The sequence below is a fragment of the Chiloscyllium punctatum genome, chromosome 13, assembly GCF_047496795.1.
Source record: "Chiloscyllium punctatum isolate Juve2018m chromosome 13, sChiPun1.3, whole genome shotgun sequence".
Taxonomy (NCBI): Eukaryota; Metazoa; Chordata; class Chondrichthyes; order Orectolobiformes; family Hemiscylliidae; genus Chiloscyllium; species Chiloscyllium punctatum.
In genome coordinates this window covers 96465745-96483554 of record NC_092751.1, presented here as the reverse complement: position 1 = coordinate 96483554, position 17810 = coordinate 96465745, and the positions used below count along the sequence as shown (strand labels likewise).

Sequence of the window (17810 nt, the reverse complement as noted above, 5' to 3'; positions counted from 1 at the left end):
GAGCATCCAGATGAGAAAGTGCAAACTCTACTCAGATAGTCACCCAAGAGTGGAATCAAATCTGTGCCCCTGGCTCTGTGAGGAAGCATTACTAGCCACTGAACCATTGTGCCAGCCAAAATGTGAACACGTGTTCTCAGTTCCTACAGATCATAATTTTCTTTGATCTTAATTTCCTACTTTCTAGTTTTAGTAGGATTTGCTGACCAAACCTGATTTATCGTTTAACATCATCTACTTGGTTGTTCCTTTTCTTTTGGAATGGGAAATTGACATTCTCAATAGATCTTGTGACCTTTGGCAAAGATGTGTGACTGGTGTGTCTTGAGATTCAAGTAGCTGCTGCTTACTGTCAATAAATAAATTTGCGTTTATATACTATTTCACTGTATGTCAAGAAGTGTCTCAAAATCTTACTTAAATTTTGTCAAACTGTTATTTTGTATTTTAAAGTGTGTACATTTTGCACACAGCAAGGTCTCCAACAGTGTATTCACTTGATTTGATTTGATTTATTATCGCATGTACCTAGATACAGTGAACAGTATTGTTTTGCATACTACCAGACAGATATGTATATTAAGGTAATAGAATAGGATGGAGATTATAGTGTTATAGCTACAGAGAAGGTATAGAGAAAGGTCAATTCTAATATGAGAGGTTTGTTCTTAAGTCTGATAACAGCAGGGAAGAAGCTGTTCTTAAATCTGTTGGCACGTGTTTTCAAACTTTTGCATCTTCTTCCTGGTGGAAAAGAGTGTAACCAGAATGGGAGGGGTCTTTGATTATGTTGGCTGCTTTCCTGAGGCAACGAAAAGTGTAGACAATGTTAATGGAATAAAAACAATAGCTGATTATGTATTTTTGATGTTATTAATTTAAGGGAGGTATGTTTGTCAATGGGCTTAATAAGCATCCTTCGTTTAATACCATTCAAATTTTAACATTTCTCATATCGTTAGTTATCAATTAATTGTATATTTTCTGTGTTCTGTGAAGACATGAAGGGCATAAACAGCATAGAATTAACAAGTATTTTGCCATTAAACCATTAAATGAACTAAGCTGAAAGCAAGTAAATTCTAAACGTCTGAGAGATAAAGGAATGAATGAGGTCAATGAAGTATTGATAGTAAATAGGATTAGGAAGGATTGGAATCAGGCTCATTTTCAAAATTGGAATAAGACAGGCTCTGAAAACTACAAATCAGTCAGTTTTACGTGACATTTGGGCAAAATAATGCAATAGATTTTAAGGACTAACCTTTATGAATTACAGAGTAAACAAAGTCAACATTGAGGCAGGCAGCATCCGAGGAGCAGGAAAATCGATGTTTCGGGCAAAAGCCCTTCATCAGGAATAGAGCTCTATTCCTAATTGCTGCCTGACCTGCTGTGCTTTTCCGGCACCGCTCTAATCTAGAATCTGGTTTCCAGCATCTGCAGTCCTTGTTTTTACCTTTTACAAAGTCAACATTGATTCAAGTTCAGATTCTCGCTAACAAACTTTGCAATCACAACTATTATTACTTCTCTGTGTGGTGCTGCTATGGTGAGTGCTTGACATCTCAGCAGGTCCTGAATTACATCCTTAATTGAAGTGGGTGGTGCAATTAGGAAGGGTAGGCACGGAAGGAAAACCACGGTAGCAAAGAGCAATGAGGGAAATCAAAACTGAGAAAAATGTAAAGAAAAGCAGAATTGGAAGAACTAAACAGATAATTAGGCCACCGTCCAGTTCCTAAAATTTATTTCTGGGTAATTGCTTTTGGGTTGACCATTTTCTTGGGCTTTATTGCTTTTAAGGAGCAAGAGAAAGGATTTCCCCAATTGACTACGGATTTACCTTTTCCTTCACAAGGAGATTGTGGAAAAAGTGTTTAGTAAATGGGATTAAATTGCTACAAAATAGGAGTAAATACATTTGTTCCTGAAAGAACATAAACTTTTCATGTCTATTTAAACTTGAATATTTTCTTTCATTGTTACTCCAATCTAGAATACATTCCAATGTCTAGAAAGCCTAAACTTCTACTTGATGGAAAGTTATCTGGGATTTATTGGTTATGTTGTATTTTATTTACCACTTGAATGTCAGTCGATTAAGATCCAGGTGATTTGCCATAAGGTATTGTGGTGAAGTTGAAAACCTGATTTCTTGTAATCAGCTATCTGTAAGAATAATAGGGTAGTTATGGTAGGGGATTTTAACTTTCCAAACATTGATTGGGACTGCCATAGTGTTAAAGGTTTAGATGGAGAGGAATTTGTTAAGTGTGTACAAGACAATTTTCTGATTCAGTATGTGGATGTACCTACTAGAGCAGGTGCAGAACTTGACCTACTCTTGGGAAACAGGGCAGGGCAGGTGACTGAGGTGTCAATGGGGGAGCACTTTGGGGCCAGCGACCATAATTCTATTCGTTTTAAAATAGTGATGTAAAAGGATAGATCAGATCAAAAAGTTGAAGTTCTAAATTGGAGAAAGGCCAATTTTGACAATATTAGGCAAGAACTTTCGAAAGCTGATTGAAGGCAAATGTTCGCAGGTAAAGGGACGGCTGGAAAATGGGAAGCCTTCAGAAATGAGATAACAAGAATCCAGAGAAAGTATATTCCTGTCAGGGTGAAAGGGAAGTCTGGGAGGTATAGGGAATGCTGGATGACTAAAGAAATTGAGGGTTTGGTGAAGAAAAAGAAGGAAGCATATGTCGGGTATAGACAGGATAGATCGAGTGAATCCCTATAAGAGTATAAAGAAAACGGGGACATGAGATAGCTTTGGCAAATAGAATTAAGGAGAATCCAAAGGGTTTTTACAAATATATTAAGGACAAAAGGGTAACTAGGGAGAGAATAGGGCCCCTCAAAGATCAGCAAGGCGGCCTTTGTGTGGAGCCACAGAAAATGGGGAGATACTAAATGAATACTTTGCATCAGTATTTACTGTGGAAAAGGATATGGAAGATATAGACTATAGGGAAATAGATGGTGACATCTTGCAAAATATCCAGATTACAGAGAAGGAAGTGCTGGATGTCTTGAAATGGTTAAAAGTGGATAAATCCCCAGGACCTAATCAGGTGTACCCGAGAACTCTGTGGGAAGCTAGAGAAGTGATTGCTGGGCCTCTTGCTGAGATATTTGTATCACCGATAGTCATAGGTGAGGTGCCGGAAGACCGGAGGTTGGCAAATGTAGTGCTATTGTTTAAGAAGGGTGGTAAAGACAAGGCAGGGAACTATAGACCGATGAGCCTAACCTCGGTGTTGGGGAAGTTGTTGGAGGGAATCCTGACGGACAGGATGTACATGTATTTGGAAAGGCAAGGACTGATTCGGGATAGTCAACATGGCTTTGTGCGTGGGAAATCATGTCAGTGCTGGGTCCTCTACTTTTTGTCATTTACATAAATGATTTGGATACGAGCATAAGAGGTATAGTTAGTAAGTTTGCAGTTGACACCAAAATTGGAGGTGTGGACAGCGAAGAGGATTACCTCAGATTACAACAGGATCTGGACCAGATGGGCCAATGGGCTGAGAAGTGGCAGATGGAGTTTAATTAAGATAAATGCGAGATGCTGCATTTTGGGAAAGCAAATCTTAGCAGGACTTACACTCTTAATGGTAAGGTCCTCGGGAGTGTTGGTGAACAAAGAGATCTTGGAGTGCAGGTTCATAGCTCCTTGAAAGTGGAGCCGCAGGTAGATAGGATATTGAAGAAGGCATTTGGTATGCGTTCCTTTATTGGTCAGACTATTGAGTACAGGAGTTGGGAGGTCATGTTGCAGCTGTACAGGACATTGGTTAGGCCACTGTTGGAATATTGCGTGCAATTCTGGTCTCCATCCTATCGGAAAGATGTTGTGAAACTTGAAAGGGTTCAGAAAAGATTTACAAGGATGCTGCCAGGGTTGGAGGATCTGAGCTACAGGGAGAGGCTGAACAAGCTGGGGCTGTTTTCCCTGGAGTGTCGGAGGCTGAGGGGTGACCTTATAGAGGTCAAAATTTACAAAATTATGAGGGGCATGGATAGGATAAATAGACAAAGTCTTTTCCCTGGGGTGGGGGAGTCTAGAACTAGAGGGCATAGGTTTAGGGTGAGAGGGGAAAGATATAAAAGAGACTTAAGGGGCAACTTTTTCACGCAGAGAGTGGTACATGTGTGGAATGAGCTGCCAGAGGATGTGGTGGAGGCTGGTACAGTTGCAACATTCAAGATGCATTTGGATGGGTATATGAATAGGAAGAGTTTGGAGGGATATGGGCCGGGTGCTGGCAGGAGGGTCTGTTTCCATGCAGTACATCTCTATGACTCTATAAATGTTTTGATTGGCAATTGAATAGTTTTGCACTTATAGGACTTTTTAAAAAAAGTTGTTCATGGGATGTGGGGATTGCTGACATTTATTGCCCATCCAAATTGTCTAAAGAGCAGCCAAGTGTCACCTACATTAGTGTGGGTGTGGAGTCACAAGTTAGCCACATGAGGTAAGGGTGGCATATTCCCTTCCCTAAAGGGCATTACTGAACCAGATTTTAAAAAAAAACAATTGACAGTAGTTACATGGTGACCATCAGGCTAGTTTTTTTATTGGATTCAAGTTTCATCATCTGCCATGATGGATTTCGAACCCATGTCTGCAGAACATTAACTTGATTGCCAGTCTACCTGAAAGTATCACTATACTAGCAATCCCCAAACCTTAATCTGAAATTAGTTGTTTCTTATACTAAGGTCCTGCTTTGTTGATATGGGTGGGTTTTGAATTGGTTTAAAAATTGATCCCTAAGTGTCAGGAAAGAAAACAAATGTTCGATTTCCCAGCATTTACTTGCTTCTCAAAGGCCATGAAAAAATTGTAATAAACAGTTTTCATGCGCACCATAGTTTTCTTTTCTTGTCATACAGACATCTTAACTTAATCAATTCCATACTTTGCCTGTTCTCACTTGCATATGTAAACAGAAAAGAAACTCTAGGGAAAACTAAAGGAAAATTTGATTGTCATCTGGAAGCTGCACTTCCTGCTTTTCAGGCATTTAGTCTGAGAGTTTACCCTGCAGCTAATTGTGATAATTGAGTTAATGTGAATCAGAACTTTTCCATTTTACTTGGCATGAGGGAAAGCTTTCAAGACTATCAAAGTTTGGTGACAGAGGTATTTGGATTGGGAAACAGAGTGAGATATGTGTTTATAACAAATGAAGTTTTTATTTGTCATAATGGTCTAGCCCTAATAATAAATGGAGCTTCATTGTACCTGCCAAAAGAAAATTATACTTCATCTGACTTTTACAATGTGAGCTGAAATTAATTAAAAATTTGTGATATATGAATATTGTAGATGATGAATAAATCTTGATTATAAAAAATTACATCATGAAATGAAAATGGGAAGCACCCTGTATTGAAAAGAATTGCTCTGTGTGTATGCAGCAAATAAATGTAAATGTTGGAAACTATGTTTGCATCATGTTCTTTCATAATGTTCAGTGGTTAAACGAGTTCAATTTTAACGATGTAATCTTATCTTTGAAGGCTACTTTTGAGCTGATACCTGACCTTTACCCTTGGTTAAACTGCTGGTTAAAGGAATGAATAGGTCAGCTCAAGAAAGTTGACATTTGGAGGGTCCTGTTGTACTGCTTTTGTCATATGTATGCTATGTTGCTCTCTCTCTCTCAACACATGAACATCGGTTCCTCCACTGACTTGAGTGTAGCACCATCTAATGTCTATTTAAAGAACTGTAGCTCCTGATGCACAGATTGTTTGGAGTGGGTGGTACTAACATTTTTTAACTTAATCTTACAACATGATCATTCTTCCTAGTATTCTGGCTAATATTTATTGTTCTGTTAACATCACCAAAATCAGATTGTCTAGTCATTATCTCATTGATGTTTGTGTGAGCTTGTAGTGTACAAATTGGCTGTTTCGTTTCATACAACACAATGCTTCAGAAATACTCAGTGTAAAACGATTTGAAATATCCTGAAGTTGTAAAAGATGCAATTCGTTATTTCTTGTTTCTTTGTTTATTTGACTGTAGCAGAGACTTACTGTTTTCCTTATTACACTGAGCACCACCCTTGCTCAGTGGTCTTCTAAAATGGCTGAGTTGAACTGTTTTGGATTAGGTTAACTTGGCATGTTTTCATAGTGACATATTTTAAATTTTCTTTTAAATCAAATATTTTTTTCTATTTGTACCGCTTGTAAACTCATTTCAACTGATTTGGAAAATGGGCAGTGGATCTTCTTTAATTCCAGAAATCAGGATGCCTGTTTTTTTTCTAAAACAAAAACTGAAAGAACTATGGATGCTGTAAATCAGAAACAAAAACTTCAACAGGTCTGGCAGTATCTGTGCAGAGAAATCAGAGTTAATGTTTCGAGTCCGGTGATCCTTTCTCAGAACAATTCTGAGGAAGAATCACTGGACCCGATACATTAACTCTGATTTCTCTCCACAGATGCTGCAGACCTGCTGAGCTTTTACAACAATATCTGTTTTTGTTTCTGTTTTCCTCATTTGATGTCAATAGTCATAAGACAAATGGAGTGATAGGACATCAGGTCAGTTTGATAACTCTGTCTCAAGACTCAGGTTAAAAAATACTACGGATTACAGATCCTTTAAACAGTTTTACATTGAGGGTTTCTTTAAGTAACTTTCATAATTCACCACACTATACAGTTATACACTATACCACAATTATACAGTCATAGAGTCCTACAACACAGAGGCAGGAGGCCCTTTGGCCCAAACTGATCCATGCCGACCTAAATGTTCCGCTAACGCCATTTCCCTGCACTTGGTCCATATCCTTCTAAACCTTTCCTATCGATGTATTTGTCCAATTGCCTTTTAAATGTTAATGCACCCGCCTCAACCACTTCTGCTGGCAGTTCATTCCATATGCATGCCACCCTCTCTGTTCCCTTTTGTTCTTTCCCCTTTGACCCGAAACTGATGCTCTCTAATCCTTGATTCCCCAATCCAGGGAATAAACCCTGAGTGCATTTACCCTATCATGCCTTTCATGATCTTATACACTTCTGTAAGATCATCCTCAGGCTCCTACGCTCAAAAGGAAGAAGTCCTAGCTGTCTAACCTCTCCCTATAACTCACACCATTGAGTTCTGTATTACCAATGTCAGGTATAACTGCAACATAACTTCCCAACTTCTATACTCAGTCCCCTGACTGATGAAAGCCAGTGTACTTAAAAACCTCCTTCATTGCCCTGTCTACCTATGACTCCACTTTCGGAGAACCGTGCACCTGAACACCAAGGTCCCTCTATTCCACTACACTCTTTAAGGCCCTACCATTCACCATGAAACTCCTACCTTCATTTGACTTTCCAAAATGCAAGACCTCACACTTATCTATATTAGACTCCATTTACCATTTCTTAGCTGACTTTCCCAGTTGATCAAGGTTCTGCTGCACTTTGTGATAACCTTCCTCACTGTTCACAATACCTCTTATTTTATTTCGTATGCAAACTTACTAATCATACCTTGTACATTTTCATCCAAATTATTGATATAGATAACAAACAGCAATGGGCCCAGCACTGATCCCTGAGTCACTCCACTAGTTGTAGGCCTCCATTCCGACAAGCATCCTTCCGCTGTTATCCTCTGCTTCCGACCATCAAGCCAATTGTGCATCCAATTTTGCCAGCTCCCCCTGGATTCCATGCAATCTAACCTTCCAGAGCAGCCTACCATGTGGAACCTTATCAAAGACCTTACTGAAATCCGTATAGACTACATCTATCATCCTGCCTTCATCAACCTTCCTAGTCGCTGCATAAAAGAACTCTAATAAATTTGTGATTTTCCCATGCACAAAGCTAGACTGACTTACTGAAGAAGGGCTTATGCTTGAAACATTGATTCTCCTGCTCCTTTGATGCTGCCTGACCTGCAACCACTTGCTCCTAATCAAATCCTGTCTTTCCAAATGCATGCATATCTTATCCCTCAGAATCTATTCAAGTAACTTAGTTACCACAGATGTTAGGCTTACTGGTTTATAGTTCCCAGGCTTTTCTTTGCAGCCTTGAATAAGGGCACAACATTCCTACTCTCCAGTCGTCTGGGAACTCACCCATGGCTAACGATGTTTCAAAAATATCAACCAGGGCCCCCACTATTTCTTCTGTAGTCTCTTGCAATGTTCTTGGATATATCTGTTCAAGACCAGGAGATTTATCCACCTTCATGCATTCTAATACATCTAACACCTCCTCTTCGGTGATATGGACTGTCCCCAAGATATGGCAACTGATGTCCCCAAATTCTCAAGTCATCTTGTCTTTCTCCATGGTAACCTCAGAGGTGCAATATTCATTGAGGACCTTGCCCATCTCTTGCGATTCTACGCATACATGCCCACTTTGGTTCTTTCTCTAGTTATTCTTTTTCTTTTAATATGCTTAAAGTAACTCTTTGGATTCACCCTAATCTTCTCAACTAAGGTTATCTCGAGCCCCCTTTTCACCTTCCTGATTTCCTTCTTCATTACCACTCCTGTTATGAAATGCTGATAAAACCAATAAACACTCTGACCTGTATTATTTAAAAACAACTAAACTCATTACATGTTGCAGGGCTTCCCAAAATGGGGGCTGGGGTCCTAAATGAGGCTGCAAGCTAAAAGTTTGGAATCATGAGATCTAAGATTGCAATAGGAACCATGGAGTTCAGACCAAGTTGCAAGTTACCAAGTTTCTGTTTGAGGTTGTTACTGTTGCTCCATTGTTGATGTTAGGTGCTAAAACATGGCCCTTCATTCTCCAGTCCTTGGGGCACTCTTCTGAGTGAGCTTGTCACCATCTTAGACCAAAACCAAAAGAACTGTGAATGTTGTAAATCAGAAACAAAAACTGAAGTTGATAGAAAAGCTCAGCAGCATCTGTGAAGAGAAATCAGAATTAACGTTTTGGGTCCAGTGACCCTTCCCCTAAGATGAGACTGATTGAAAAAGTAAGCCGTTTCGATGATTTTCATTCAATATGTTGCAAAGATATCAGAGTTAGCATTTTTCAGTCAGTGTGGAAATATATACTTTGGATAACTGAAACTTTGAAGTACGACCTTTGTGAACCTAATCCTTTAGCCACAACAATGGTTCACATTTTTAAAGGTTTTAAGTGAGCGAAATCAGTTGTATAATTTGGATGATATCAGGTCAAAGTCAAACCAGACACAATGCTAGAACCAGCAAACAATGACCCTTTGAATGAACATTCACTTAAAATCACCTTAATGTGGACTATACAAGGCTAGTTTCAAAAGATGTTTGTTTTACTGTTTTACCTCAGTCCTTCCTTGTCAGGGTACAATACTGTAAGTCATTTTTTAGACCTTTGCTCAAATGGCTGTTGCTGATTCATGAATCTTGGCAGTCAGTGTCAGCAGGCAATTCAGCCATGGAATACTTCAAAGATCTCTCTGATTCTTTTCTAACCTAGTTCTTCAACAGTGCTAACTCCTGCTCGAAATAAGTAGCGATTGATTTTCCTTTGGCTGAACAGCGCTTTGCAGTCAGTTGTACTATTTCTATCATTGTTAACCCATTTACTTTGTTTGTATTTTGCTGGCAAGTGGTGTTACTTAAGAGCTACTAAGATGGTGGAGGCAGAGGACGAGCGTGTTAGTGCCTGAAATGCCTTTCATTCTTCCATCCAGGAAAATCATTTAATGATGCATAGCAGAGCCACATAAATCTGTCATTTTTCCTCTGCATGTGCTGTTTATAAATAAATAGTTGCTTAGTCGTACAAAACTTGAGTATTGCTGAACAAAGAAACATGGTATTCAAACCTTTCATCCTGCATGATGGGGGGTAGACGTGGAAATAGTGACATAGAGGCAATGTCACTGGACAAGTAATCAAGAGGTCCAGGCTAATGCTGAGGAGCAGCAGGTCAGACAGCATCCAGGGAGCAGGAAAATCGACGTTTCGGGCAAAAGCCCTTCATCAGGCAAGTTCTTTTACCCGAAATGGCAATTTTCCTGCTCCTCAGATGCTACCTGACCTGCTGTGTTTTTCCAGCACTACTCTGATCTCCAGCATTTGCAGTCCTCACTTTTGCCTGGTGCTGAGGAGCAGGATTCCAATCTCTCCACAGCTGTTGGTGGAATTTAAATTAATCAGTTGCAGAATAAAACCACGAATGCTTTGCAAAGTGCTGCTCATTGTATTTCAGACTATGATGATATCCATCAGCACTGTTAAAGCTTTAAAAATGCAGTAATATGAGCACGCAGGTACATTTTGACCAGAATAAATAGACTTGATTTTCCTTGGTTTTTTTGCAGGTTATGAGGGAAAATGGCTCATCTGAGATTCTAAATAAACTATATGATACTGCCATGGACAAATTAGAAGGCTTAAAGAAAGATTATGATGCACTAAGAAAACGGTACAATGAGAAGATTGCCAACCATAACACTGACCTCAGCCGTCTAGAGCGGGTGGAAGAGGAAAATCGACGTTTTCAGAAACAGAATGAGATGCTGATGAAGCAAACTGACTCTGCTGTTGTGGAGAAAACTTCAATTCAGCAACAGTATTTATCTACATTGAAGAGGTGAATCATAGAATCATACAGTATAGTCAGCCCATTGAGTCTGCACCAACTAAAAGCAACTCTAAATCTGCACAATCGACTCTTCAGCATTTGGTCCATAACCTTGAATGTTATGATATTTCAAGTGCTCATCCTCGCACTTTTTAAAGTTTGTGAAATTTTCCACCTCAGTTACCTTTCCAGGCACTGAATTCCAGATTCACACCCCCTCTGGCTGAGTTTTCTTTTTCTCGAATACCCTCCAAACTTCCTGCCTTTCACCTTAAAATTATACCCCTGTTGTTGACCTTTCAGCTAAGGGGAACCACCCTGTCCTTGTCCCTCATAACCTTTATACACCTCAATTGGGTTCTCTGTCACCCTTCTCTGCTCTAAAGAAAGCAACCTGAGCTAATCCACTGTAGCTAAACTGTTCCATCCCAGGCAGCATCCTGGTGAACCTCCTGTGCATCTAGTGCAACCTCTTCCTTCCTTAGTACAGTGAGCAGGACTATACGCAATACTTCAGCTGTGGCCTAACCAAAGTCCTGTGCAGCACCAGCATAGCCTTCCTGCTCTTATAATCTGTGTGAAGGACAAAGTTGACATACGATAGTTGTGTTAAGAAACTGGTATAGACCCAAAAAGAACTATGTTTCCTGAAGTGTATTAATCCAGTATAAATGATGCAAGGTGGAATTTATTGAAGTTTTAGCATTTTCAGACATATTTGGCATTTTCAGACATATTTGGAATCCTGACTCTTAAGAAGGGAACGTGATTTTCGAAGCTATGTTGTGTGCAATTAGTAACATGAGTATTGATGATCTGATCATTTTTCTCACATCTATTACAAAGCTGATTGGGGCCAGATGTTCACAGGTAAAGGGACTGCTGAAAAATGGGAAGCCTTCAGAAATGAGATAACAAGAGTCCAGAGAATGTATATTCCTGTCAGGGTGAAAGGAAAGGCTGGTATGTACAGGGAATGCTGAATGACTAAAGAAATTGAGGGTTTGCTTAAGAAAAAGAAGGAAGCATATGTCAGGTATAGACAGGATAGATCGAGTGAGTCCTCAGAAGAGTGTAAAGGCAGTATAAGTATACTTAAGAGAGAAATCAGGACGGCAAAAAGGGAACATGTGATAGCTTTGGCAAATAGAGTTAAGGAGAATCCAAAGGGTTTTTACAAATACATTAAGGACAAAAGGGTAACTAGGGAGGGAATAGGATCCCTCAAAGATCAGCAAGGTGGCCTTTGTGTGGAGCCACAGGAGATGGGGGAGATACTAAACAAGTATTTTGCATCAGTATTTGCTGTCAAAAAGGACATGGAAGATATGGAATGTAGGGAAATAGATGGTGACATCTTGAAAAATGTCCATATTACAGAGGAGGAAGTGCTGGATGTCTTGAAATGCATAAAAGTGGATAAATCCCTAGGATTTGATCAGGTTCACCCTAGAACTCTGTGGGAAGCTAGGGAAGTGATTGCCGGGCCTCTTGCTGAGATATTTGTATCATTGCTAGTCACAGGTGAGGTGCCGGAAAACTGGACATTGGCTAATGTGGTACCACTATTTAAGAGCGGTGGTAAGGACAAGCCAGTGATCTATGAACCAGTGAACTTGCCCACCACCGACAGTGAGCTTGTCGGTGGTGGGCAAGTTGTTGGAGGGAATCCTAAGGGACAAGATGTACATGTATTTGGAAAGGCAAGGACTGATTAGGGATAGTCAGCATGGCTTTGTGCATGAGAAATAATGTCTCAAAAACTTGATTGAGTTTTTTGAAGAAGTAACAAAGAGGACTGATGAGGGCAGAGCAGTAGATGTACGCTATATGGACTTCAGTAAGGTGTTCGACAAGGTTCCCCATGGGAGACTGATTAGCCAGGTTAGATATCATGAAATACAGGGAGAACTAGCGATTTGGATACAGAACTGGCTCAAAGGTAGAAGATAGCGGGTTGGTGGAGGGTTGTTTTTCCAGACTGGAAGCCTGTGACCAGTGGAGTGCCACAAGGATCAGTGTGCATCCACTACCTTTTGTCATTTACATAAATGATTTGGATGTGAGCATAAGAGGTATAATTAGTATGTTTGCAGATGACACCAAAATTGGAGGTGTAGTGGACAGCGAAGAAGGTTAGAGTGGTGCTGGAAAAGCGCAACAGGTCAGACAGCATCCGAGGAGCAGGAAATTGATGTTTCGGGCAAAAGCCCTTCAATCCTTGGATGGTGCATGACCTGCTGAGCTTTTCCAGCACCATTCTAATCTTGACTCTAATCTCCAGCATCTGCAGTAACCACTTCTGACCAGCAAAGAAGGTTACTTTAGATTACAACGGGATCTTGATCAGATGGGACAATGGGCTGAGAAGTGGCAGGTGGAGTTTAATTCAGATAAATGTGAGCTACTGCATTTTGGGAAAGAACTTGTGCACTTTATGGTAAGGTCCTAGGGAGTGTTGCTGAACAAAGAGACATTGGAGTGCAGGTTTAATACTCCTTGAAATTGGAGTCGCAGGTAGATAGGATAGTGAAGAAGGTGTTTGGTATGCTTTCCTTTATTTGTCAGAGTGTTAAGTACAGAACTTGGGAGGTCATGTTGTGGCTGTACAGTGCATTGCTTAGGCCACTGTTGGAATATTGTGTGCAGTTCTGTTCTTCCTATTGCAAGGATGTTGTGAAACTTGAAAGGGTTCAGAAAAGATTTACAAGGATGTTGCCAGGGTTGGAGGATTTGAGCTATCAGCAGAGGTTGAATAGGCTAGGGCTGTTTTCCTTGGAGTGTTGGAGGGTGACCGTTATAGAAGTTTATAAGATCATGAGGGGCATGGATAAGATAAATAGACAAAGATTTTTTTTCCCTGGGGTGGGGGAGTCCAGAACTAGAGGGCATAGGTTTAGGGTGAGAGAGGAAAGAGACCTAAGGGGCAACTTTTTCATGCAGAGTGTGGTATGTGTATGGAATTCGCTGCCAGAGGAAGTGGTGGAGGCTAGTACAATTGCAGCATTTAAAAGGCATCTGGATGGGTATATGAAGAGGAAGGGTTTGGAGGGGTATGGGCAGGTTGCTGGCAGGTGAGACTAAATTGGGTTAAGATATCTAGTTGGCATGGACAAGTTGGACTGAAGGGTTTGTTTCTGTGCTGTACATCTCTATGACTGTATGTCTATTAGTCCTCATAAGAGTTTGAGGCCAATGGAGGGAATCATGTGATATCCACTGTTAGTGTATCAATTCTGGCCTTTCAGATATCCAGGCTGTTTTTTTTATTAAATCTCCAGTATTCCACATAAAACTGAACTGCCAGTCATCCACTCCAATAACGTCTTCTCAATTTGATGCCAAAAAAACAATTTTTCACAAATGTAAAGTAAATGATTATGTGATAGCAAAATATCATGCCATCTGGTGCATATAGTACAGCTCAAATGAAAGTTAAAATTTAGAATTGTGGTAAATTGTGCACATAGTATTCGAGAGAGAGAGGGGAAAGACTTAAAATGAATCTAAGGGGCAACTTCTTCACGCAAAGGATAGTGCATGTATAAAATGAACTGTCAGAGGAAGTGGTGGAGGCTAGTACAATTACAGCATTTAAAAAGTATCTGGATGGGTATATGAATAGTAAGAGTTTAGATGGATATGGGTCAAGTGCTGGCAAATAGGACTAGATTAATTTAGGATATCTGGTTGGCATGGATGAGTTGGACTGAAGAGGTCTGTTCCTGTGCTGTACATCTCTGTGACACTCAATGGTGAGATGCAAATTTTCAGTGTTCTATAGAGCTGAGTTCTCAGTCTTGCCTTGGTAATTTGGGTGTAAAGGTTCACAATTTTTTTTACAGCAAAGGAGACAAAATCTCAGTAAACTGGGTGTTTTGCAAATGCCAGTAAATCCCTACGCTCTTATTGGTGTATGGATCTAAAGACACCCAATGGCAAGGTCTCCTTCCAATTTGTGGCTGATAATTTTTTTGAAAGAGAATGACTAATATATAATGTAAATCAACTTTTAAAAAATTGTCCCTAAATATGACACGGCAGCAGTGTTCCATCTATAAATATATCAGAAAGTATTATGTTTGAAGTTCAGATAATGAAAGTGGTAAAGGCAAACATTTTAAAAATGAAATATTCAAATGATGATTTATTATAATATTTTGTGTTTCCACTGAACCTTCTAAACATATTGACATTGTTTGAAATGCTTGTTAAGGAAGAGTAGAGAACAAAGATACTTAATTCTAGTAAAATATAACTTAATTCTTGTGATTTATTTTAATTAGAAACATTAAACTTTATCTACTTTGACTTTGTTTCCAAAGATATGACTCAATCCAGCATGAGTTAAGTAAGGCAACTGTACAAAACAAAGAGCTTCAGAGAGAAATGGAACGGTTACAAACTGAAGTGACACGATTCAAGACATTACAGCTGAAAGCTGTAAAGGATGCAGAGAAGTACAAGGAAGAGAGGGATACGGTGCTGAATGAATACCGCCTGGTCATGAGTGAAAGAGACCAAGTACACAAAGAAATTGACAAGCTGCAAACTGAATTGGAATTGGCACAGGGTCACCTAAAGAACACATCATCAGAGAGAAAAGTAGCTGGTGAAGAACTTGAAGCTCTTCGACAGGTACGGTCAAACAGGCTATCCTTTGAATACTTCTCAAACTATCTTTCCAATATCTCTAAACCATGGAATTCCAAGCTTCCCTTGAAGTTTTATTTTGTTTTCTATCCACAGCTCTTTACATAGGTTTCTCTGTGTTAAAAAGTATTGTGATGTTTTAGTACTTTGCTGTTCTCATCCATGTTATACATAGGAAGACGTTTGAATTTACGCACATATGCAGTGGTTGTAGTTCTTGGTTTGATTAAGTTTTTAAAAACTGTTGTAATCAAAATGCATATAAGTAATTTACTGAGGTTCTTGGATAGTCAAGAGTATTCCATTTCTCTCTTCATTGCTTCCCATAGTGCCAGCTGTGATGCAACAATTGTTTTTAATTAAAGTGTTTCATATATTCTCAAGAAAGAAAATGAGGGATATCAATCTCTTGTAGATAAGTTCAAAGGCAAGTGATGTCTTTGTATCCATGGTCCCTGAAAGCTATTTAGACCATGAGATACAAGAGCAGAATTAGGCCATTCAGCTTACTGAGCCTGCTCCATCGTTCGATCATGACATGTTTCTCAATCCCAAACCCCTGCCGCCTTCCCCCTAACCCTTGATCCCCTTGTTAATCAAGAACCTATCTATCTTTGTCTTAAATATACGAATGATTTGGCATCCACAGCCTTGTGGCAATGAGTTCCAGAGATTCACCACCCACTGGTTGAAGAAATTTATAGTTACTGATATTATCAGCTTTGCAATCATATTTGGGTGGACTATGGTCTTTTTAAATTACATTGCACTTTATATGAGAGTACTCCATTTCATATTTCTGAGAAAACTGCCTGATGGAAATTTGAAGCAGACATTTACTGTATATTTTTTAAAGCGTTGACGATTTTCTCTTTATTGCAATTGTTGTATAATGCCCAGCGGGCACAATATATCATCTGATCAGAGCAGTTGAGACCCGCTACAATACCAGTTCCCGAATTCTCAAGCAAATTTTGTCCCTGTAACATTGATAAATTAATCAAGGAAAACAAATGCATTAATTTAGAAGATTTCACTTTGAAAAGTCTTAGTTAAAATGTGGCTTAATTAGTTATGACTCATTCCCTTAACCAATCTAGTTATTACTTTGGTTTTGCAAGAAAAGTATTTAGGATGAGTTTGGCAAAGTCTACATGTCAATTTACTGATTAATTGAATGAAAATTTTCTAATTACAATATTACGTAACTTTCATCCCTCTTCACCTTCTAAAAATTATACGACCTTGGACCCCAAATATGAGGATAATTTTGAACTGTCACTCAATCACCAATTTTGTCTGTTCCCGGATATTGAATTTGATTTGCATTGGCACCCCATCCCGTTGTTCCCTGCCCAGACATTTATTGGTTTTGAAAATATTTTAGAGGTTTTGCAGTTTCCAATTTTGTGGTGTTTATTTGTTTTGTGATGTGAGAGTGCTGGTCCAAGGCCTAGAATCTACTAGTGTCTGACCCAGTAGGAATTTCATATTGGAATGCTGATAAGCTAAATTCAATTATTATGCTACAGTTCAAAATTTTATCTAATGTCATGACGTCCAAGCCCATTGATGTATGTTGAGTCTTTTATTCTAGTGAGGTCTTAGTTAATCTCTGTGATCCATTGAATTGGGTTTTTCTGGAATGGCAATGTCATGTTTGTTAGCCATTTCTCTGCACTCCTCAACTTAAACTTGTTTGGACTTGCTGGAAATTCAACCTGATTATGGCATTGAGAGGTAACATGGGCTGGACCTGAATCAACAGCAGACTCTCTCCTTTACCAATGCCATTTAAGAATTGGAGGAAAACGGAGGAATTATAGAAGAAAGATAAACTAGAATTGGGTCATAGATAATACAGAAAAATAAAGTGGGAAAGAAAAATTGGACTGCAAAAGAGAGGAAGAAACAAAAGAAAATTAGGAAAACGTTTGAAACATTTTAAAATTTGACATCTTAACAATTTTTAACAACTGAGAGATCTCTTAAAAGGTCGAATACTTTAAATTGTTGACTTTTTGGGCCAGAGAGGTTGGAAAAAAAATATTTTCATTCAACCAGTTAAAACCTGTAGAGAATGGGAAATGAATCAGAACCTTTTGGCACAGAGGTAGGGTCCATAACGCTACTCCAAAAGGCCCTCTCGGAGATTCGATGATTGCATTAACATGTTAGTAAATTTATTTGATGCTGTTTAATTTCCAGCCCTAACTTGTTTTATTTTTGGCAGCAGTAGACATTTGGCAAACCCTAATGGGAGTCAGGCATGTTTGGCTAACTTTCATGATATAGGCTAGTGTGTTGCACTTTATTTCATAGGAGGTTACAAAGGGTTTTTTTAAAATCATTTTGTACCACCTTTAGGCTGCAATAGTTGTGCAATTTTGTAGTGTAAATCCCTGTTAGTGAAAACCCAACAAGTGACTTGAACAGTTCGACTGTAATATAATAATAAAGTAAACTATTCAGAATTTTGAAATATGGTGCTAACCGACCAGAAAGATAAGCTATCAAATTTTGCTCAAAGTGCATGTATCTTTTAA

The 17810-nt window shown here is 39.1% G+C and overlaps 1 protein-coding gene across 18 annotated transcripts in view; it reads left to right on the top strand.

The window, feature by feature from the left end:
• LOC140484687 (disks large homolog 5-like) overlaps nt 1-17810 on the top strand; it is a 195897-nt gene that overhangs the window by 85246 nt on the left and 92841 nt on the right. For all 18 annotated transcript variants that reach the window (XM_072583340.1, XM_072583339.1, XM_072583336.1 and 15 more), the window contains exons 7-8: nt 10349-10620; nt 14937-15249. In XM_072583340.1, the coding sequence (XP_072439441.1) occupies nt 10349-10620; nt 14937-15249 (585 nt within the window). The remainder of the gene's footprint in view (nt 1-10348; nt 10621-14936; nt 15250-17810) is intronic.